General features: G+C 36.6%; 1 protein-coding gene across 4 annotated transcripts in view; it reads right to left on the bottom strand.

The window, feature by feature from the left end:
• Positions 1-413: 413 nt before the first annotated feature.
• Positions 414-24,455, bottom strand: part of LOC101745970 (phosphoinositide 3-kinase adapter protein 1) — a 32,728-nt gene continuing 8,686 nt past the window's right edge. Inside the window, exons 1-15 of one of the 4 annotated variants that reach the window (XM_012693254.4) lie at positions 22,694-22,913; positions 20,108-20,411; positions 16,995-17,242; positions 7,651-7,768; positions 7,302-7,528; positions 6,799-6,965; positions 6,294-6,438; positions 6,013-6,164; positions 5,717-5,849; positions 4,268-4,458; positions 3,143-3,998; positions 2,274-2,345; positions 2,091-2,188; positions 1,598-1,740; positions 414-1,238 (exon numbers count right to left, since the gene is read on the bottom strand). In XM_012693254.4, the coding sequence (XP_012548708.1) occupies positions 1,061-1,238; positions 1,598-1,740; positions 2,091-2,188; positions 2,274-2,345; positions 3,143-3,998; positions 4,268-4,458; positions 5,717-5,849; positions 6,013-6,164; positions 6,294-6,438; positions 6,799-6,965; positions 7,302-7,528; positions 7,651-7,768; positions 16,995-17,242; positions 20,108-20,411; positions 22,694-22,730 (3,069 nt within the window). In that variant the 5' untranslated portion in view covers positions 22,731-22,913 and the 3' untranslated portion in view covers positions 414-1,060. Of the gene's footprint in view, positions 1,239-1,597; positions 1,741-2,090; positions 2,189-2,273; positions 2,346-3,142; positions 3,999-4,267; positions 4,459-5,716; positions 5,850-6,012; positions 6,165-6,293; positions 6,439-6,798; positions 6,966-7,301; positions 7,529-7,650; positions 7,769-15,448; positions 15,726-16,994; positions 17,243-20,107; positions 20,412-20,486; positions 20,619-22,693; positions 22,914-24,455 lie in introns of those variants that run through there. The other 3 variants (XM_021350153.3, XM_012693255.4, XM_004929532.5) reach the window with 3 other exon arrangements.

Here is a 24,455-nt window from a genome sequence, read left to right as displayed (position 1 = left end):
ACTTTCCGAACCGTACCGAGAATTACCGAATTTATACAATGTCAAGAAAAGGGATGTCCAATATGCATGTTTGAGGATGTTGTTTAATCGATGTTTTTCAAATTGATTAAAATATAAATAAAAAAAAAAGAAATAAATTTAATAAAAATAAAGTATAACTTCTTACGCGCGTACACGCACCCTTTTTTTTCCTTTGATGTGTCCCCCGTCGGACGGATTCCTTTTGTTTTAAGTTTATTTTATAGAAAAGTTTAAGTCTTATATTTATCGATTGAGGCACTACGAAGTCTGCCGCGTCAGCTAGTATTAGTATAGATTTGGGTTCTTTGTAGTCTCTTGATTTATTTTTCACTGTATTGTTTTTTCATAATGGAGTTGAGTAATTGTGTCGAGCGTAAATAAAACCAGGCCTAAATAGCTAAATTTCTATTTTATTAAAAATAACTTAAAATTAACATAAATGCAAGAAATATAATTCTTGATACAAATTTCACTTAATGTATAATTCTTCGACCTCGAAACTAAATGCATTTTATTTCACGCACAGAATTACAATGTATACATTTGTACCATATTATTGTAGTTATATATATTGTAAAACTACTACTTATTACTACTATAAAATATTCCGAAATATTAAAAATAAATAGACGATTAAATATACTGAAAATATTTACATAATATTTACAAGGATAAAATGTCAGTCTTCTATTACTTACATACGGAAATATAAATTCCTATTTTATTTAAAAAAATCAATAGCAACGCTTTTTTTTAATTTTCGTTTCATTCACGACCAGGTATCTGTATTAAAATTCGTTGGGATTTGCTAGTATCTATTAAAGCTACAAAATATTATCAAACAATCAAATTAATGCACAAATTTCATAAGTTTGTTATAGTCTGTGGAACGTCAAATTATTTGCATACTCTATGTTATGAATTCAGTACTTTTTTTTTTACTTCAGCTAGGTAGCCTTAGGTGGCTATGCCAGCGTAACCGAACGAGTAGATGAGCTTACGGGGCTCTAAACTGAGGAATTCAGTGCGTCATTTGATATTATGTATGTGTCACGGAAATATTCATATACATGTGAGCGCCGTCGCGGTCGTCGCATCTCGAGTGTGACGACCGGTCCTTTGATCCGAAACTCAAACGTAAATGCGTGTCCATGTCGGAGTCCAAGGTTTCTCGGGAAGCTGAAGTCTCTCGTTCCACTATAGTCGCCATGTGGCCCCTGAAAGCGATCGGACGATATGTTAGAAATTTAAATATTTTAAAGCAACACTTATTTTATTTTAGGACCAGTGAAACCCGGTTTTGTTTCGAGAAACATTATTGATGTCTTACGATTAAGCAATTCTCGGAACCAGAAACATGATATGAACATCGCCACCTAAGCCTATCATGAAACATACGGTCAATTTCACGTATTTGATTCTTTATTATAGAATTTAATTCTTATAGAAGTAGATTGTGAAGAAATTTTCGTTGCGGAATAATCGGACAAAAGAAAACTTTATAGCTTCGACTAGACCTTGCGTTTGTTGCCATTTTGCTACGTAATCTTCTCAGCTGCATTAAAGGAAACCTTACCTTAAACCATCGGTTTTTGGGTGACCGAATGTGGTGAATTGTGGACATCCATTGAGCGGTCGCGGTGGTGGTGGGATCAGGTAGTCATCCATTCTGTTCTCGCTGTCGCAAGCTGAATGCATCGTGAGCGTACTTGATGAAATCTAAAAAAAAAATATTACTTAAGTAAACGTTTCCCTGTAACCTCCCATCTCTCCCGGGATCAGTTTTAGACGTTTGGGCGAGAATGCAAGGGAGCCATTTATTAATAGGCTACATCATATACCTTGGGACCTTATAGCAAATAAAATAAAAATATTTGCATTTTAATTTCTAGAAAATTAATTCGGTTTCACGTGGGAAATGATTGATGGCTCTCACTAACGATCCGCCGCACCCTTGGCCCTTGTTAATATATTGACAATGTACTCAGATAGCACCGCCAAGGTGAAACCAAGAAAATATATCTGACCTACATTCTTTTAGCTACGCTGAAACAATCGATAAAACTCACGATCGATCTGGCTTTGTCGTCCATTTCAGATTGGACGCTGTTCGTTTCGGCGGCACTGCCCCCGCTAACTGTGCTCAGACGGCCCGATGAAGAAGAACCTAGAAACACGTTCGCTTATAAGTAATTGCGTTTTTATTATAACTAGGTATGTGCCTAATGATTTTTTAATTTCAGTTCACTTACTGTCGCTCAAGCTACTGTTCGGCCTCGTATTGCCATTTCGTTTTTCAATAGTGCCGGTGTTGCTCTCGTGATCTGCAAATAAACAATAAGTCTGAGGTTTCGCGGTCTTAAGGATGAGACGTCCGATGTACTCGTTTTAATGCGACTATGAATCAAACCTACAGGCTGGTACCAATTTACCCAATAAAATACGCACTTGACTCCCACGATGACTTTCATCATGAAAGGATAGCATTGTGTAATCAAATCAAATTCGCAGATATCTTTTTTTCGTAATTATCTACAGTGTAGATATAGTCAAGGCTCAAGGTGGGTGGCAACTTTCAAGCTGCGGTGTTTATGGGCTCCGGTAACTACTTAGCTTAGGATGGGCCGTGAGCTCTTTCAACCATCTGGTCAGTAAATTAAAAAAGTATATGTTTTTCCCTACCCATTCGCTGGTAGCCAAAGAGGCTATTCTAGCTACGCCCGAACGGATAGGTGAGCTCACGGGCTCAACCTGAGAGAAATTGCTAACACTAGCCCTAGCAAGAGCAATGCTTCGCAGAATCTACCTCCGTATCGGAATCGCGACCCACTGAGAAGATCCGGGGAGAAATTCAGTGGGTTGTGTCTATGGGTTAGATCACGCATCGAACTCTTCATCGACGAGTTCGACGAGGACGGTGACCAGTGCTTGAAGGTCATAAAAGAACCGAGAGTGAATCCGTTGGATCCGACTAGACATGTTTCCGGCGACGATGGGTTTGCGTTGCCCCGTCGCGGTGCGATACGTAAATGAACTTCTTTCTACTGAGCCTCTACGTGTATGTGTATTATCATTAATTACTTCACTAGTACCGCGGCGGATATGTTTGAGTTTGACTTACGTTTGTTCTTGTTTTTGGAGAACATTTTCTTGACTCTTTCAAAAGGCGTCGGTCTTTTCATGTTTTCTTTAATCCTGTGCTGAATTTTATCATATTCTTCCCGCATCTTGTTCAACTGTTCCTGTTTTTCTTTCAGCGACTGTTGAGTTTCGTTTCTGTTTTTCCATTCCATCACCAGTTTTTCTACTTCGGATATGGTAAAAACGTTGTTTTTGAAGTCGTTTATTATTTCCGCTAATTCCTCTTGGCCGGTCAAAGGGCTGTTTTCTTTACTTGTTTTAATACTACCGCTGCTCCTTATATCTTTGGTACTTAAATTTATCTGACTAATATCACTAGTTGGCGTTTCAATGTTGAACGATTTGGATTCTTCCGTGGGTGAGTACAAGAACACTTCTGGTTGTTGCGGCATGAGACGGGAACTATTCATATATAAGTTATTTGGTCTAAATTTCGGGCTTTCGACTTTGATATTTGATGGCTGGAAGAGGTAATCGTTTTCAATAGCTTGTTGGATCCTGTCCGCTGTGTCGTCGTGACACGGCAATTCGTTTTGGTACAGTTGTTGTTCTTTGACTTTTGGAAGTTTGAACGACGCACGAGATTGCTTTTCGGATTCATCAGAGTTATCAGAAATTTCTTCCAAATTTTGCGTGCACGTTTCGCTGAAGGGATCCGGGGGAGACACTATGACATCTTGTTCTGGATCTTCGCAGATAGGCGAGTCCACAGTATCACATGTCTCAATAATTCGAAGGTCCTCTTCTTTTGATTCTAATTCTTCTGTTTTATCTTGTTTTTCGTTGTCGGACATATTTTTAAGATAATAGTACATGTTGGAGAATTCGCTTATTTTCTGAAAAGAAACAAATAATTCACTTGTATAATGTTTATTAATATAAACTATATATATTCTGATTGTAACAATACAGAAAAAAAAATGTTTTTTAAATTATAATAATAAAAATCAAATTACTCAGAGAATCAAAAGAGGATAAACTAAAAGGGACACCAAAAGAAGAAGCACAAAAAGAAATCTCTGACGCACGTTGCAATGCGCCGATAAGGACAAGAAGAAGAATGTATTATTTAGGGTTTGGATTAACGTTGTTCTAAGTTATTTACCATGTGATCCGAGAGCATATCAGCGAGGCGATAGTGTTTGAAGTCACGAGCTAAGTCGGCGGGAGTGCGATGTCGGACGTTCCGCATCGCGATTGCGGCTCCTCCCCCGGGACATTCTAGCAGCTGCCAGCAAACACGCTCCAGCCCGAAACGAGCCGCCCAATGCAGCAGAGTAGGATATTCCTCACCACCTTTATGTGATATTTTTTTTGTAAATATATGTATTATATATGCCATATTGATATTAACTGAAGTAATTATTTTTTTCTCTACCTTAGCTGATATTCAACACACAGAAGTTTACATATCTGGGGAGTTCCATATCAAATCAGGGTGGTTCGGACGAAGATATAGATACGAATTAGGAAAGCCAGGGGTGCTTTCGCGCAGTTGAAACCAGTCTGGGAGTCAAGTGTCATGACTCGTCGGATCAAGCTGACCCTGTTCGACTCCATTGTCAAGAGTGTTCTCCTGTTCGGATGTGAGACCTGGAGAGTGACCAAGACACTCACGAACCGACTGCAGGTATTTGTAAATAAGTGCTTGAGGTCGATACTCCGCATATTCTGGCCAGTCACTATCTCTAATAAAGACCTTTGGACTAAATGTGACTAAAATCCCATCGCGCAAGACATTGCTCATCGGAAATGGCGTTGTATAGGACACACTCTACGGCGCAGTGGAGTCAACGCAGCATCAATCGCGTTTGAGTGGCAACCGCTTGGCAGGAGAAGACCTGGTCGCCCTGTACACACTTGGCGACGCACCGTAGAGAGTGGGATGAGGACTGCCAACGTGACCTGGAGTGATGTCAAGGAGCAAGCGCAAGACAGGGTAAAGTGGAGACAACTTGTGAGGGCCCTATGTACCAGCGGGGTACCCTAGGACTACAACAAGCTGATAGCCTTAAGAGGCAATTTCTGCTTAACCCTAATGTGTAAGTGAGCCCACGGGGCTCAAACCGGAGTGTTGTTAACACTGGCCCCAGCAAGCGCAGTGCTTCCCAAGTCTACCACCGGATCGGAAACGCGACCCACTCAGAAGATCCGGCGAGAAACTCAGTGGGCTGTGTCTATGGGGGACCGACCAATGGACCTAGCGTACTATATAGTATTCGAGCCAAGCAAAAATCAGGGAATCAGTAATTTTTATCAACTTAAGATTTTCATACAAAATTTGTAAAATGCGATAGACAAAAATAACGGGCGATGAAAATTAGCTACTTTTGCCATCTAGTTTCCTATGGCGTTCAGCGTGTTAAAACTGCTTGTACGGGTTAATTACACTTTTTGTGGTCATATTAGTGCCGACGTTTTGAACAGTTAAAGTGATTACGTGACTACGAAACGACGTGCGATTAAAACGTAAAATTAATTTTAATTATGTCTACGACTAAAAACTAAAAAAAAACACTATGCTTAAGCTCAAAGTAAATGAAATTGAACTCACTGGAGACGTCTGCTTTTGGATTGAATTGGTCCGTCGATGAGAGAAGGTTGAAATGCGGTGGAATATTCTTTTGGAAAGCGTTGAGCATCCAGCTATCCAGTTGTTCCTTGCTCGTTGTTTTGAATCCTAACGTCTATAAAATAAATAACAATAATGTTATTTTCTGATTACATAAAAGCGTTATATTGAATTTAACGTTAATTTTAAGAGATAGGAAAATTTTAAATGATTTTTGATTTACTGATTGAAAGACCACCTGTTAACATCATCATTTTTATTTTACTTTAATATTTTACCTGGCACATGAATTCTAAGGGATGATCGGAGGCCCGCAGCAGCTGATCTAGCTCCCGCAAACGACTCTCGCATTTGATCTGACGTCGTCCGAGGGACTGGCCGTTTTTACTAACTCGAACCCACACCAACATGGAGACTTCCAAACATGATTCTAATTAAACAAACAAAAATTCCATTAATTCACTTATTAACATTATTTTATATGTAAGAGTGATGAGAATTATAATACTAAATTACGAACGGAAAAAAATTCAACATATTGCTTGCAATATTTTTTTACCTGGAATATCAAACTGCAAAGTATACGGGTTTCTTTTCTTGAAGGTCGGTATTTGTATGACCTCTCCTTTCTTATCGACCATTATCTTGATGCTGTCTTCTTCTCGAATAGGATCGTTAAGGAGCGCTATCACGCGACTCTGTCCCTGTGAACGAAGATAAATGACTTTTCGAGATGGATTCGGTACGCCTTTTACTTTGAAGACACATTTTAGGAACTTTTTAAATTTACGTTGAAAGTTCACGAGTTCGACACTGATTACTGAAATATAATTATAAGTAAGATTCAAGATGCTAATTTAAACATTAGAAAAGTATAATATATTTCTTTGAGCTTATTGTGACTTTCACACATTTCTTAATATCATTTAGGTATCAAATTTTGCCAAGCCACATGACCTTCGATCTAAACGCAAAACTTCCATACAAAAAAAAAAACTATATTCTATTTCTGCTCTGAAAGTTATTTACATTCACTTTCTGCAAGACACTAGCAAGTCACTTACTATTTTGACTTTTTTTGGTACAATGGAGAAGCTTGTTCTATCTGTAGCTGTATCTTTGCAGTCTTTAGTTCGTAAAATTCCAACGGCCGCCGTCAGAAAGGTGTCAACAAATGACGTGTCTTTCTCGCGTACCGACATCATATGCCATTGGTCTATTGTTGGATATTCTGAAATAGGAAATTGTTTCAACTATATTGTTTTAAATTCATGTATTCAATGACTTTTTTATTTTTATTGTTGATTGTTTTTTGTAAGTTTTTATATGCAGCTTTTTCTTTTTTTCTTTGTCTTAGTTTTAATGTTAGTTAACGATATTTCTATTTTAAGCACAAACGCTCTTAAGCAAGATGTGTTCACACCCAATAGGGTGAATTCTATCATGTATTATTTTATGTAAATAAGTTCAATGTTTATGTGTGCAGATTTAATCCAGTTGTGTGAACCTAATAGGCACGCGTATGTAGTGGCTAATGTACCTATATTAAAAACTTTACGATTCTCACCTTCACAATTTTCAGCTATAATATGACCTTTTTCAACTCCGAGGAGCATGACTAAAATTTTATCAGTTTTAAAGACATTTTCGGCGTTGAGATCTTTTTTCAAATCAGTCATTTTGGTTGCTAAATTCGGACACAGGATTACGATTTGCAGTTGCGCTTTTGACAGTTTATCGACTTTCTCCTGCGAATCGGAAGACAACAGTTCCTCTGCAGTCACTGGTGTCACCCTGTTAAAAAAATAATTAATAAAAAACACAATTAATACAATACAATTCCGGTTTTTGAATTATTGTGCATTGCGATTTTGAATCTAAAAATGACCATATTAAAGATTATTATTATTATTCACCTATAATGGTGTCTGGCTCTTTGTGACATAATTTTGTCGAAGCTGGCAACCAAGTAATCTGACCAAAGAGCACTCTCCGGAGACCCCGAGCTCCACAGTATCGCTATATCTTCCATTTCTGTAACAACAACGAAATTATATTCTTGTGATGCTTTGTGTGTAAAGTAACGTAAGTATGAAACTAAATATCCCCAAGTATCAGACCGATACATATAGGACCTCAATAGTGGGATTACTTTATAAAGTATGTACTATAGTACATACCTAATATCCAAATAATCTTTATACCTTTATACTTTATCGGCTTATTGTTCAGAAGTGAATCAGTGCCGATGAACGTAACCCAAAAAACATTACAAATCATATAATTAATCACGAATTATTTTCTAGTAAAATAAAAATATTTTTACACTGATTATATCAACTGTAATAAACTACACTGATATCATATAACATTCTAAAGTTGGGGGAGGGTGATGGGAGAGATGTGCTCCGCATTAAACGCTTCACTCTCCCCCCTTTGCCTTTTCATTAATTCTGTCTCATGCGAGGCTCGGACGTGGGTTGTTGAGCGACAGGAGGTTTTAGTCGGTTAGACTCCGACATACCCCGCCCGCCATCCCCAGTGGAGGGTGGGAGTCTGGCGATTTCCTCTTGACCAAAAAAAAACATCCTAAAGCGAAACAGTCTTCGCACTAAGTAAATCGGGTAAATTCCATGGAAGCAGCAATTCTGTTAGCTTATATAAGCAGCTTTCACACAAACAATGGAATTCCTATTTAATTAAAAGAAGTGCTTGGTTTGCACCGACCACCACAATTTAATCACATAGTGCACGGTGCTCTTAAATGTCAAACGGAAGCCACGAGTGGACACACGTTAATTGAGTCAGGAAATTCAATTAACTCTTCGTCGCTCGCTTCGGAAATTCCCATTTTGCTAACGAACACAAGAGAACAATTTAATTGATGCCTCAGTGAGCTTTTAACATTGTTGTCAAGCGTTGTCATGATTATTTTTCCATATGAATAACTCAGTTAAAAATATATATAAGAAAAAAAGGAAACCAAATTGGGTAGAATATTATTCATTACCCCAGTTATCAATTAGCGAAATAAGTAGAAAAGAGAACACAGTTGAATTATTATGCAAATTTAAACGTTAAATATACTTCTAATATTCTTTAAAATTATTATAAAAATATTTCCTAAAGACTATGAATTTATCAGACCTGATACTCTTTCGAACGGGGGTGTCGTGGCAAGTTATTTATACCTTTAACGTGTACTGTTTGATTGTTTGAATATTTAGTAATAGAAATCATTAAAACATTATTTTGTTAAAATTTTCTACGCTTCTTGCTTAAAGTTTATCTTAAAGTATGCAATATTTCTTCTGTTACGTTCATTGTATCGTTCTACATTTGAATACTGAAATTGTTTGTAATCGTCGATCTCAAAGGCGGTCGGTCAGAGCGATCAAATTTAATACCTTCGACTGAGAGGAAGTGTTGTCAAGGGATAATCAAGACATGAAAGATGTCGTTCACTTGATATCGAACGAGGGTCATTGCCTGGATCGAAGTTCACGAAGGCCCGTCGTAAAGCTTTGTACGCATGCCGCTCGATTTATTTATGTAAACACCGTGTGCATACAGCTGTTAATATTAACGATAAAAATCTAATCTAACACGTGTTTTATAAAAGAAAAACCATTAAAGAATATATATGTATTTCGGCGGAGCGTTAACCGTACCGGCATGCTCGTTCTATTTACGCTGTGGTAACTAAATGGGTAGGTACTTGAAATCAATTAACTTTGACCAATGATTAATTACTGCAGTACACTCAAAGACTAACGCTATACGTATTTTGATTACGCAGTCATTTCAAGTGCTTATTTTTTTAATTCTAAACTTAGGCATTAAATTATACAGCCATATTCTGAAAGGAATACTGTCAGCATAAATAATAACGACAAAAACAAGATGCTAATAAAAGTAAAACGTTGTTCCAGAGACATACTTATTTCTTTTCTATTATATGCACGAATGAAAACATACGACGGCTGTTAAAATTTTTATAGCAACAGTGCCGTGCATACGCAACGGCTGCTTACAAAATATGCTATGCACCGCGCGCTCGCCGGAAACTCATACGGTTTATACTTACCCACCTCTGCCGCCAAATGAAGGCCCGACTAAATGTAATATCCGTTTCCTAAATAGACAAACGTCTATCAGCGTCGCCCGGAATAACTTAGCCGATTATATGCAGCGCCCAATACGAGGGATGAATATGACACTTCAATTACATGTGGTTACTGATGCGTGTATACAATGCATTAGGACAGTTATTTCATAAAAAAACTTTTTTTTTCACTGCCCTTTCTTTGGTAATTACTGTAACATACACATCCGCTTAAACTATGTACATTTAATAATACGTACATAAATATAAGCACAAAATAATTAGTGTATTAGTATTCTAGTATCGATCCGAACTGCGGTAGACCCTCAACACATTTACCTATTTAAAAGACATCAATTTTATTTTATTCCGTGACCAGGGAAATAAAACCATATAAAAGGGTCTTTAAAGTAAATTACCTGTTTTGCATTAAGTAAGATAACGTCCATACATTTTAATTCTCTGTCCTCTTTGATCGGCCCCCAGTGTACACAGGCACGTATAGAAACATTCTTTATTTTTGGAATGGATGGTCTTTGTAACAAAGGGCGGAAACTGCATCCGAATTTTTTTAAGAGCTGCATTTTAAGGAATTTATTTCGAAGTTTAAATGTAAGGAAATCCGTTGGGTTTTAGTAAAATCACTATTTCTTCGTAACAAAAAAATTTAAAATCTAGACAGACTTGCCAGTGCATATGTGTAACTTTTTCTTTCGACTGATGTACGATTTTATGACTCGCTGGGTCTTAGGTGGTTGCTGGAGCCCATGGACAACATGACCTGGCTGCCGGAGTCACATATGAAATCGAAGTCTGATAACCATTGCCCAAAAGCAGTCCTAGGTTTTCAAATCGAAACGCATGACCGTTACGTGACAGAAATATGCAAAATGTACGGGCTCAGGCTACTCCTCGGGACTCATCTGTCGTTTCAGATCCTCCCGATCCACTAACGGTGCTTTTAGGTACCTTAAGCACCGCTCATTGTTCTCGTCGTATCCTTCGCTTGCGACGAAGGGCTCGGCGAGTAAATTAACCCACAGACACAGCCCACTGAGTTTCTCGCTGGATCTTCTCAGTGGGTCGCCTTTTCAATCCGGTGGTAGATTCTGCAAAGTACCTACCTACTGCTCTTGTGTAGGGTCAGGGTTAGTAACGTCGTCAGGTTTGAGCACCGTGAGCTCACCTACTAGTTCGTAAATCTAGTATAACCCCTCGAGGTTATTAGAAGAGGTAGAAAAAAAAGGGATTCATTAGAATTCCAAAATTCATATTTTGACATAGCTGAACAAATTGCTATTGCAGTCATTTTTAAATTACGAAACATCATTAAGCCATTATTTCGAAATATGAATTACGTCTCCAAGTTTCTCGCTGGATCTTCTCAGTGGGTCGCCTTTTCAATCCGGTGGTAGATTCTGCAAAGTACCTACTGCTCTTGTGTAGGGTCAGTGTAAGTAACGTCGTCAGGTTTGAGCATCGTGAGCTCACCTACTAGTTCATAAATCTAGTATAACCCCTCGAGGTTATTAGAAGAGGTAGAAAAAAAGGGATTCATCGGGATTCCAAAATTGATATTTTTACAAAGCTGGACAAATTGCTATTGCAGTCAATTTTAAAATGACGAAACAACATTAAACCATTATTTCGAAATATGAATTACGTCTCCAAGTTTTTTTCATTTCATTAAAGTTTCAAATGTATTTAAAAATATAATAGGTACTTCTACATGCACGTGTCAATTCAGCTCTCGTATTATAAATTATACTAGAGGAGCCGCAGTAGTCGAAATTCGACTATAATTAATTGGATTTGTAAGTTTGTACACTATTATGATTGTATTTTATACTTCTATAATCACAAATTTTGCCAAGACTATACTATAAAAAATATTAACAAAAGCAAACAATATTTTAATTTATTCTCAATTTGACAACAGACGCCAAGAACAAAAGTTTGACAATAAATAGTATGCATGCGTGTGTGCGTCAAATACATGGTATGTAGTGTGTGTAATGTTTTCTTTATTGATTTAATGTATCTATTATGCATTATTTAAAAAAAATATTAGCATTGTGCACTTCTTCTCTATATGCTCTATAAGTATGGAAAATTTCATAGTCCTCCGTCGCCGCAATTTTCGTAAAAAGGGATACAAAGTTTTTGCTTCACGTATTAATATATAGATAAACTCTGACGTGTATTTAAATAAAGCAAAATGATGCATTGTGCTTATCTGTATCATTCGTGCTCACTGACCGCTTTCAGTTTTCAGTTGAACGGCCTCCGTCTTTGATGTTCTGAATGATATTAAATCATCATGGTACATAGTAGACGATGTAGTTTTTACCTTATACAAAATATTTATCGCTTTAAAATATTTGCAGGTATAATCCCCCGCGTTTATTTCTTTCATTCTAATATTCCCTCCTGTTCGTATAGAAACGTAATATTTTTTTAATTATTAGCCGCCTTAATGAAATATTTTTTTTATAAATAAAACCTTATTGATCGTGTACTCTGTAAGTTTTTAAAATGAAGAGGTTGTGTAACCTCTTCGAACCACCACCATAGACCACGAAAACTGTAAAGCAATATATGAAAACGTCGGAAGTAAAATAATGAAAATTAAACAAAAAGCGAGATTAAGCCGCAAAAGTAATGTTAATTAAGTCTATGAAACGCGAAAACTGAAGAAAATACTAATAATAGTGTTTCAAAACAAGAGCACATTTGTCTAGATGGGCTTAAGAGCTTACTCTCACTTACATTAAATGGACATCTGAATACTACTACTACATTACGCACGCATAATTATTTTTTGATAGCTTTTTATATTAAAGTCATGTATAACAAAGTTAACAAAAATGCTAATCATAATTTTTCAAAGGTATAAAAAGAAGCTTTTCAAGTTAATTTAAAGGTTTTTCAAATTATTGCTATTAAACAAAAACATCAATAAGATTATGTTTCGATTCAGGCGAAATGAGAACATTTCTCAAAAACATATAAAGCAAATGATTCCCTGAATTAATAGGGAACGCGGTATGTTTGAGTTTTCGTGTAAACACGATAAATTGAACGATGGAACTTACTCGAAAAGTTTTCGGATTTACCAATTATATTTAGTTAAGTTTTCCTTCTGAGAAACTTCGCATAGACGCTCTCTTTACTTTCAATAATTAAACCAATAAATTTCATAGAATTATACGGAAAACAGAGAGGTTCCATGAAGTTTCTCTTATTACACAACCAATGGATCAAAACGTGGATAGTGAAACGTGTACATTATATAAATATAAATCTCATTCTAACCTTTTGAGTACACACTAAATGAGCACAAGATAAAGCCGATAACTACTGAGACTAACAGATATAGAGAGACTATTAGCATTTAGACTGATATTCGTGAATGAAGCTCATTTAATTCGTTAATTATTTCTTTTTTTGTACTCTTATACTAATTTCTTATTATTGATGTACATGAGGCAAATTAGACCACAGCCCACTTAGGGTTATGTGGTAGCCGAGACGTTACAACTGTCGTAACAATAGCTATTTTGCTTACAAAATATTATCGAATCATTATTTAGCTTTATTTATTTATTTTCATATTACAATAAGATCTGCGGGTCGAGCGGATGGACAGTCGTTGAAAGTTTTAAGACGACAACAACACTTTTTTTTTCTTATCTATGCTGATAGCCTTGAGAGGCTATATCAGCTTCGCCGGGAGCTTCGGGAGGATCCTTAATGACGTGTTGTGGGTACAACAACACGACAGCTGCTATCAAGTACAGCGCAATTCCCATTTTTTCTTCGACTTAATCAATCGAAACTGTAACGACTTTTTAAGTTTTTCAATAATGCCAATTATATAATTTCATTCAAAATCGCAAACAAATCGCAATGAAAACACTTCAAACATGGCTAATGCTTAGTAAAATCTGGCGTCTCCCAGACCGGGGTGATTCATTGTGATTCAAAACCTTTTTCTCGGTCGTGTGTCGGCTTGAAGGAGGTAAATCATACATTTCTGTCTAATTATATCGTAATTGTGTTTATTTTTAAATATTTGAGTCATACTGTTTTACCCATTGATTCGGTTTCACAAAATAGCGTACGCATAAGAAATATCCGCAGAACGTTAGAAGGAGCATACTATTTGTAACATTTAAGCACTGTTTTCTTTAAGCGCTGGCTTTCACATAATGTATTTAATAACTATAGCGTATTTCAAGCGATATCATAAGTTTGAGAGCCTCAAAACACAGCCCTATTGAATCAAAGAGTAAATTATTGTCGTAGAGTTAGATGTTAACAAAGGTTTCATGACGAGTTTATCAATACAATATTTGCCTTGAATGCGGTCACACGCGATAACAAGTCGATGTCCCTTGTCTCAAGTCTGAGGACATTGTATTTATTATCTGTTTTAATCACTAACAACAGTGATGAAAACTTTTCCTTCAATAACATACATTCTATTTCTCATAACGAAAAAAAGAAAGAACTAAACAAGAAATGCTTATAAAATGTGTTGGTTTTTTTCTCAATGTATAGAATGTTTTAATCAATATATTTTGTCAAGTTTAAATAATACTTTAAATTTCTTAATGAAGTCTATTTAAATTCGATTTATGAGTATGACTATTTAAAATCCGAAAAAATATGTAAGTACTAAATAATTAAAGATTTTTTTTAAATAATTGTATATTTACAAACTTGTAAATAATAATTCATTTATACACTGTAAATAATTAAAATTTTACATTCTTGTAAAAATCGTGGGAGCGTTTGTGCAAAGAATAAAGAACTTAACATATACAGGATGATCAAACATTAGCATTTTCAAAACGAATACATTACGGGGTCCGCTTCGATGCATGTAAATTACAATATGTTTATTCAGCCATAGTTGACGCCATGCATAGGTAATGTGCACGGTTATACCAGCATGGAAACAAACATATCCATAGAGTAAGCATCTAAGGTCAAAGGCGTAAAGCTCAATTTCTATTAACGGCTATTTTAACAACGGTAAACCTAATTTGGTGTTGACATACGGTGTTCCTCTGACATTGATTTTGGCTTGGGCCCTGACATTTTGGAATAACAAATCGTGACGTCAAAGGGTCGGGTAGGTAATGAAGGTTATTATAGACGTCAATAAGAAGTGCATTATGCGAATAAGGTACACAAAACATTTTATATTAGAATTTAATATTAATTTAATTTGCATGGTTCCAAAATAAAAGTAATTTTAATTATATATTTATAGTAATTATAAATATATTACGTAAAAAAAGTTATTTCACTAGGATTAGCTAGGAAATTTTAGAAAAATTAGCTTGGATGCACCAATGAAAATAACAACTTGTAAATATGTATCTACAAATACCAAAAACATTTATTGAATAACATAATAGTTTTGAAATATATAGAAAAAATATATTTGGTTTGGTTTGTTTAAATTATATACGAAAATAATATACCCGACTTTTACTGTATAAAACAAATAGCAAAAAAAACTAAACAACAACGACTTAATCGTATCGTGAACAAATTTTGAATAATTTAGAAGAAGAAAAAAAAAAACAAAGACTTACTTTTATCGACCATTGTCTCACAGATCTTTTCCTCCATGACAATATACAAAGTAACGGAGAAGGAAGTCGTTGTTCAACACGTTTTCAAGCTAAGCGCCTGTCATTGCACTGACTGAACTGCAGGCGAATACTAGAAAGCGCACGAATTAAAACAAGAGCCCTCAGAAGTGTGACAGGGAGAAGTGTCGGTTTGCGATGATGTGCAGCGCGACGATAGCCGACGCGCCGGGCGACTGCGCGATGGCGTCAGGCGGCGGCGCACACGCACGCGCTACGCATACTAAAACCCCCACGACAATCATAATCGCAACTATGTAGCTCGCAATGACCATCCCTTGGCTAAATCTTTTAAAAAAAAAAAAAAAAGGGCCCGTGTCAATATTCCCGAAACGTTATCGACGGCCAAACATTATTGATGGATAAAAACCTTCGATCAACAAATAAAAAATAATATCGTATTTGTCATGCGCTTCGCTAATATCCAAGTAATCGTTACGGTCCATGAATAGTAAATTCAAGTTTTGGTTTTGTACACAATAAACAACTGGCAACCGTTTACTATTAATCATTATGGGCCATAAACTTATTTGTTCATTTGGATATGGAAAAAAAAAACAAATTTGGAGCGAAAGAAAATGTTTTTTTTTTTTACCAGCCAGTGCCGTGATATCTTAATAGATCCATTATTCGAGATAACAAGGGTGTGTTAGGTAATTAATCGAGTAATAATCAAAGGAGCCGCTCATTTAATAGGCTTTACGCTCTGTAAGCAAGAGTTTGAACTATGCATGTATGTACATGTTTATCAGTTAATGTCTAAGGGCAGCTCGGGTGCATCGTTCCCTATTTATCTGTTCCCGTCGCGATTGACTTGTTTACGATCATTTATCACTCATTTATTATCATAGCTTCGTTTCTACGTAAACAATTAATGTTACTTATTAATAGGTTAAATTGCAAAGATTTCCTTTAGTACTCTATATATTATTCACAAGACATTTCTCCGCAAACGTATGTGATTTCCTATCTGTTTGGTTTTCTTTAACAGTTTTTTTGTTGTTTCACCCAAGCAAACAAATCAGGGTGTTTCGATTTATTTATGTCACTTTTTATGGTCTAAATTTCATCCAAAGTTTCCTTCACACGTCTTATATCGTTTCCGATTATGTTTTTAAGTGTCGAAGAATAGATAAGCTTCATTTATTTATTTATAAACAATCGCTTATCTCGTCGTAGTAACATGATAATAAGCTAATGGCATTTGAGAAAAATTTTCATTGCTTATAGGCAAATTATAATTAGATTAGATATTGTTTACGTTTTGATCTAATGGCGTCCGTTGTGTTCTTTTTTGATTTTTCAAAAATAAAAGTTGGAGGAGGATTCCTAAGTCAAGGTAAAAACAGGGTCAAACGTCTGACACTGTTTTCAAGAAGATATTTTCCCAAGTGGTTCACTTAATTGATAGAGTTTCAAAGAAGAGGTTTTTGAATGTTAAAACTACGGAAATCTAAAAATGATTGATTATTTCTTTGTCGTGATTTACCTTTGAACGAAAAGTTTCTCGGCCTCCTTCTTCTAACAGAATCGTCGTCTTTCTGATTAAAACGCGGCGGTGGCATCCGTGGCACTTCACTAGGAACAGAAGTCACTTCTCCTGTACCAGCCGCGTCGGTGGCTAGGTAGCCCCCTACGGAATGTCTTCTTTTCCCTTGTAAAGGAATTGTGTAAAACACTTCTTCGCGTTCGTGCATTCCTTCATGTGTAGCAACTGACGTGCTTATCTTACCCTTTCTGTAATAAATGAAATAAAAAAAAACGTTAACTACAATAATCTAATGAACTTCCATTTCAGTTCTTTTTAACCTATACTGTCATGGGAATAAACAATCATTAATACATGGGTACCTATTATGCAAAAGTGGATCCGCGTACTAAGTTTTAGAGCAATATATGCAGTTTACAAACTTAAACATTCGAACTTCGTACTCATTAAAATAAGAAAAAACGATATCTCTGGACCGGGATTGCAATAGTGGTCCACTAGAGTAAAACATAGTGAACGATGTAGCGATATCAAGAACTTAATAAAAAAGGGTGCGTGTACTTATGTACGCGCGTAAGAAGTTATACTTTATTTTTATTAAATGTATTTCTTTTTTTTTAAATAATAAATAATTAATAATAAATATTTAACGTTAATAATTTAATAATATTTAGTATGAATTATATTAAATAATAATTTTGTCATTTATATTACTAAAAAATTGAATGCTAATAACACTTTTGAAGAGTGTACATGCGCGAAAGTTCACCTGCGGCTATATTCAGACTCGCCAAGTTACGTCGGTCGTATTGTAATGAGCGATTTAGTGGGCAACTTCATTTCTGTTAATTTTGTGTCACGGTGCGCGCGCATCGTAAAATTTCACTCTCATCAATTTTTCATAACGCGCCTAAAGAAGTATAACTTCAAAAAGATATGGCAAAAATCTGTACCAGGCTAAGAACAATTTCTTGTCATGATATTTAATTTCTGAACAACAATATTTGTACCAGCACGCGGCATCGCGGCTTTGTTCTAACAAGCAATGACATCCGCTCGGTAGGTAATCGAAAAATTAAGACGCCCAGTGTATCAAGCGATGCGAGTACATCGGTATTGAAATCCTCCAGGCAGGTACTATTTCTTAGTGCGTATTTACGCACTTGACATGTTCACGCAAGATTTCCACGATTTAAGAATAGTCTCGTGTAATAAAATCCAATACATATTATTATTTCTAAATTTACATGATTACTTGTGGCGGGGGCAAATTCAAATTGAAATTCAAAATCATTTATTTCAACTTGGATGTCAGCATAGCCCTCTTGTTGAATGTCAAAATATAAATAAAAATGTTAACTCTACCACCGGTTCCAAAAAAAGCCACAGTCCTGAGAAGAACCGGCGAAACAAACTCAGCGGGCGTATTGTAGGACAGCGTTTTTCCCGTCACTCTCTTTGGCCAGCCCATACCGTGGGCCTCGCAGGTCAAATACCTAGGCGTCACCCTCGACAGAGGGATGACATTCCGTCCCCATATTAAAACGGTACGCGACCGTGCCGCCTTCATATTAGGACGTCTCTACCCTATGCTTTGCAAGCGAAGCAAACTGTCCCTCCGTAATAAGGTAACTCTCTACAAAACTTGCATACGCCCCGTTATGACGTATGCAAGCGTAGTGTTCGCTCACGCAGCCCGCACCAACTTGAAGCCCCTTCAGGTTATTCAATCCCGATTCTGCAGGATAGCCGTCGGAGCACCATAGTTCCTGAGGAACGTGGATCTCCACGATGACCTGGAGCTCGACTCTGTCAGTAAGTATCTACAGTCGGCATCATTGCGCTATTTCGAGAAAGCGGCACGACATGAGAACCCTCTTGTCGTGGCCGCTGGAAACTACATACCCGATCCTGTAGACCGAATGGTAAACAGTCGACGTCGCCCAAAGCACGTCATTACGGATCCTCCCGATCCATTAACGGTGCTTTTAGGCACCACAAGCACCGGTCAACGTCCTCGTCGAACCCGTCGCTTGCGACGAAGGGCTCGACGAGCGAATTAACCCCTAGACACAGCCCACTGAGTTTCTCGCCGGATCTTCTCAGTGGGTCGCGTTTCCGATCCGGTGGTAGATTCTGCGAAGCACTGCTCTTGCTAGGGTCAGTGTTAGCAGCTCTCCGGTTTGAGCCCCGTGAGCTCACCTACACACGTTAGGGTGAAGCTGAAATAGCCTCTCAAGGCTATCAGCATAGGTAGGAAAAAAAAAAAAAAAAAAAAAAAAAAAAAAAAAAAAAAAAAAAAAAAAAAAAAAAAAGTAGGACAGCGTGTGTAGGTAACCACGATCCTGGCTAATTCTGTCGCGATCCCATGTCGCAAACTGGCTAGTTCCGGTGAATACCAGGTAGATAGTGGCTTGATTATGCCTGAGGCATTGCTGACGTCCTTACACGACGGTGATCACTTACTATCAGATGAGCATACGGTCATCTACAAGCAGTGCGAATGAAAAAAAAACCCAGATGAACCGGGAGCTAGTTCAACGACCTTTGTAATGAAAAATAAAAAAAACAACTTGTACCTTTAGATCTGCATTCTCTTTGAATTAAATTTACCGACCGATATTTTGAGATTTGTCAGTTGCTTTTAAATAATTTTGGGGATTTCAGCTACGTTAATAAAAACCCTCGAAAATAGTGCCACTTCAGCCGCACCATCAACTAATATGATATGAGATTTTAAAACTTAATTTCAGAGACTCAACATTCAAATTGCTAGAGATGATTGTCTTGGATAGTAGTAAAGCATCAATAACATCATCACTAGATGATCACTACATAGTATAAAACAAAGTCGCTTTCTCTGTCTCTATATCTGTCTGTCCTTATGTATCCTTAAATATTTAAAACTACGCAACGGATTTTGATGCGGTTTCTTTTAATAGATAGAGTGATTGGAGGAGAAGGTTTATATATATAATAACATCCATTAAGTAGTGGAGAAATACTGCTATTTTTGAGGTTTCTAATGTGATGTCGTAAATAATCAATAATAAAATTTCATGTTTCCGAAGCGAAGCGAGGGCGAGTCGCTAGTAGATTATAAACAAACTCACTTCATTCTCGGGGCAGTAAACGTGTGTCTCATATCACCAGGGGCACAGTCTCCTGGTCGCGGTTGGCCTTTTAGGAAAGCTTCTGCTTGTTCAGGCTCTCTTGCTGACAACGATCGCAGCAGTGCTCTGAATTCCTTGCGTCTCGGACTCTCTGGTTCTCTGCGGCGCGGCGATCCCAATGGACGTGCGTTTTCTGGCCAAACCCGGCTTGGGGCCGACCTGGAGCACTGCTCCGACGACGATCCATGTGATTCGGCGCTATCAGGAATGTCCTGATTCGGCAGCGCAAAGTATGAAGGGTTATCTGTAACAATCAATAAATTAGTTAGTTGTTAGTTTTATACTTCGAATAGGCAACGTCTAAATTATAACAATGTACCGATAGCCATAGTGTTTGTTTGATTCGTGTCGTAGAGCTGGCCTGCGCGGTGTACGGTACCGTCGTGCTCCACGGGAATTATTCAATAACTGCTACAAGCGGCTCTCTGTTACGTCTGCGGGCCAGAGTACCGACCTATTTTACGAAGCCGGAAAGTGCGAATTGAAGGCAATCTTCTCCTATTGTCTACCCCACAGATATCTTTAGAGGAACGTTAAACACTTTAGAACGGTACTTCGCGTATGGTGATAAATATTAATACCTAGTCTGTAAATATTAATAATTATTGAATATAGGTATAATATATTAATGAATTATTATTGAATACTAGCTGACCCGGCAGACTTCGTAGTGCCTCAATCGATAAATAAAAGACCTAAGCTTTTGTATGAAATAAACTTAAAACAAACAAAAGGAATCCGTCCGACGGGAGACACATCAAAGGAAAAATAAAATTGTTATTTTTATTTAATTCCGAGCATTTTCATATTTATCTACCTTTTAAACCTTTTCTAAACTTCCACAAATAATTCAAGACCAAAATTAGCCAGATCGGTTCAGCCGTTCTCGAGTTTTAGCGAGACTAACGAACAGCAATTCAGTTTTATATATAGAGATAGATAGAAGATATTGATAATTATTGAATAGATTTGTATACGTACGTTCAATACGTACGTAACTATTTTGTTAGAGACATATTCACAATCAATATTTTACATGAACACGTCAAACAGTTCAATAGAAATAACTTCATGGTTTCTAAATTAAAGCGTGCTCTGTAATGAGTATAATTAATTATCTGAATAATGATTAAATAGTCGAAAAAGCTACTAAAATGTAAGACCAAATACAAGAACAGCTAACATACATACAACACATACATACATACATAGAGAGTTTATTTATTTTTATTAACGGGAGCTCTGTTCTGGAAATTTATCTTCGTTATGAAAGAAATCTCTTAAGTGGATTTTTTGTGGTTCCAACTCCGAGCCCGCATGTGCGGAGTATTATATTCGGTTCATTTCAGGGGTTCGGCAGGATAATGGATCCACCATGGGAACATATGGTAGAACATAAAAACAACTAAAGAACAACAATTGCCTGTCCACTTTATTACCACTATGGCGAATAATGTTCTATTCTATTTATAAATACTTTACATTTGTAATTCTCTTCGTTGTACTAGTAATGATCTTTTTATTTGTATTATTAACGTCCATGACCGGAACCCACGTATATTAGAACGTAACGCCACTCAATGAGACATGAGGTCGAAGATGTTTATAGCATTGGCATTATCCGGCGTATTTATAATTGGTAAATAGAGGACTGAGGATAATTTAAACTAGGCAAGATGTTCACAGCAACCCGCGTGGGTTTATAGGACGCCCGCTACGATTTATAGCGGCTACGATTATAATATTAGTAAAATATATCAAAGATTTGATAAATATGCAGTTGGAAAATTATGTAACTGAAACAGACACATATAAGAGTTGATAGTTATTATTTGTACAGGTTTTGTTTAAACGATGCTAGTTTAAAAAAATAATTAAGAAAACAGAATAACTGCGTTCTCGATAAACATTGGTTTGATTAATGATTCAAGCATGATTCTTAGAATACGCGAAAATGATTCCGTTCAGCACGTTTTTAGAATTAGTAGGAATGACTAATTTTTTTTTTGTATTCTTCGAGCTATTTTGCGCGCATCGACTGATAGAGCAAGACTATTATTAAGCTTCTTTATACCGTAGTACTGAAAAGTGTTCCCATAAATATTACTTTACTGTAAATATGATTTTCATTTTATATAGTTAGTGTAATACTGAATTTTGTTTGTTATTATGATTATTTTGTAAATCAGTAATATGTTTATCGTAAAAAGGCTTTCTTTGTAACAAACATCGTCGTGTCCACAGATTACCTAAATATTGTGTGCGTAGCCCGTCCTGAAAGTTTTGATCAAAGCTCCGTACCGAAACATTTCTTGTTTGCCAAACTAATGAGCCGTTGTTAATTACAAATTCGTTAAAAACAGAATTCAATCGAATTACAGAGGAAAACCAATATAATTTTTGTAATATGAAAGAAAATTATAAAAGTTTTGAACGCGAACGAAGCCCGTGACTGCGCGGCGGTTGTAGCTTGTGAACTTTTACAATCTGTTGACACAACAACATTAATATGTATTGGGAACTCACTGGTCGCACGCAGGCAGTATTCGAATTGGGGACCCATGGTGCAAGCACTCTATACGTTCACTAAACACAACACATCCCGTCGGAGGCGCGGCGGTGTCTGCGCTTGTGGCCTATCTCCGGCGGGACGCAAGCGCACCTGCGCGATCCGACGCTTTTAGGCGCACACGTGCGGCCCTTTCTCGAGGAAGCAGAGTTTTCTCAGCACGCGCCCGCAGGAAACACCCCGCTTCAGCTTCCAAATCCAAACGCGATGTCTACACAAATCTGTTTGGAAACGTCGGACACCGCTCGTTTGTACGTTTATTTTTCATTCGACTAGACGAGAGCAATCTGTTATGCTTCTGGTTATGCTACGAAAGCGTTCCATTAATTCGGGAGAGCTCTAAATATTCGTTTCCATCAAATTCAAACATTTGAACATTACTTCAGAGTGGTTTTTAAATTGCGTTTTCATATCGAAGGGCCGAAATGTTTATATTCCGTATTTTTTTAAGTAAGCATGTGTGTTCAAAACAGCGTACATGAAAAAATTCCACAATAAAAACGAAAGTTGAAACCGAGCAGTCCAAATCGGGAACCCTGGTCTCAGGTTTAATTAAAGGTTTTACGACCAGGTCGGTAGCACCCGCTAGGCGTTTTTGTTTGTAAATTAACTCTGTACAATGTTGACGCTCATTCATAACAGCTCGGTCCGGTCCAGCGAGGGTGCCCTATGGAACACCATGCGACGGAGCGCGTTATAAATGAATGGCATCGTCTAAATATAGCTGTCTCTACTTCCTTCTACGCAGCTAATAGTAAACAGGAACAATCTTTGAAATTAATAAAGCCGAAAACTACTTTGTGATTTAATTATTTCTATAATCTATTTTGATTACACGAAATCTTGTTGCGATACGCATATATTTACTAACGTGTGTTCATTTGCACATAAATATTATATAAATCTGTTAGTTTATCCAGAATTAAAAGATGTATACGAGAGAATAAAATGAAGAGATACAATCTTTAAAAAAATTTATGCATTTACAAATCATCTTTACAATGTGATATTTAACTACATTGTACGATGAATTGAAGGGCATATTTTTTAACAATCAATTGCATTCATCCATAAAAATGTTTTTACAAGTTACTACAGTGTCAATCCCTCACTGCATCCACCCGAAATATGAGAACTTTGACGTAGGCTATTATTCTGAAATCGCGATATTTCAGTGCGACAAAAAGTCGAATGACATCGTGAGCTTCTTGATCATACAACTAGTTTTGTTGTCCAGTCCAATAAGACCAATTACCGAAATTAATTGTTAATTATAAGCAAAGAATTACACAATTAAATTTCATATAAACATTGATGAAATCCAGTTTTAAACATACATATAGCAACCGTACAATCCCGTGAGCTTAAAGATCTTAAAAGTACTTTGGTAATGTTGTCGCATTCGGGCATATACTCCAAAAAAAGAAGACTAACTTTTTCCAACGACAGGAATAGAAGCCGAAGCCATTTTGCTTAGCAGTAGCAGAGCAGATAGATTATAGCAGTTAGATTATCCTAATTTTAAGTACGTATTGAATGCATTTTTCTTATTAAATGGCGTTTATCTTAATTTCAAAAGGCGTTGAGAAAATAATTAACTAATAAAGGAACTAATTGACGAGAAATTATAAAGCTTAAACAAATATCATGAAAGCACAAACGATTTCAATTTCATTTTATAATGGGTAAAATTTTGTCGACGGTTTCAACAATTGCGTC

This window comes from Bombyx mori, chromosome 12 (assembly GCF_030269925.1).
Source record: "Bombyx mori chromosome 12, ASM3026992v2".
Classification (NCBI taxonomy): domain Eukaryota; kingdom Metazoa; phylum Arthropoda; class Insecta; order Lepidoptera; family Bombycidae; genus Bombyx; species Bombyx mori.
This window is presented reverse-complemented; position numbering and strand designations above follow the sequence as displayed.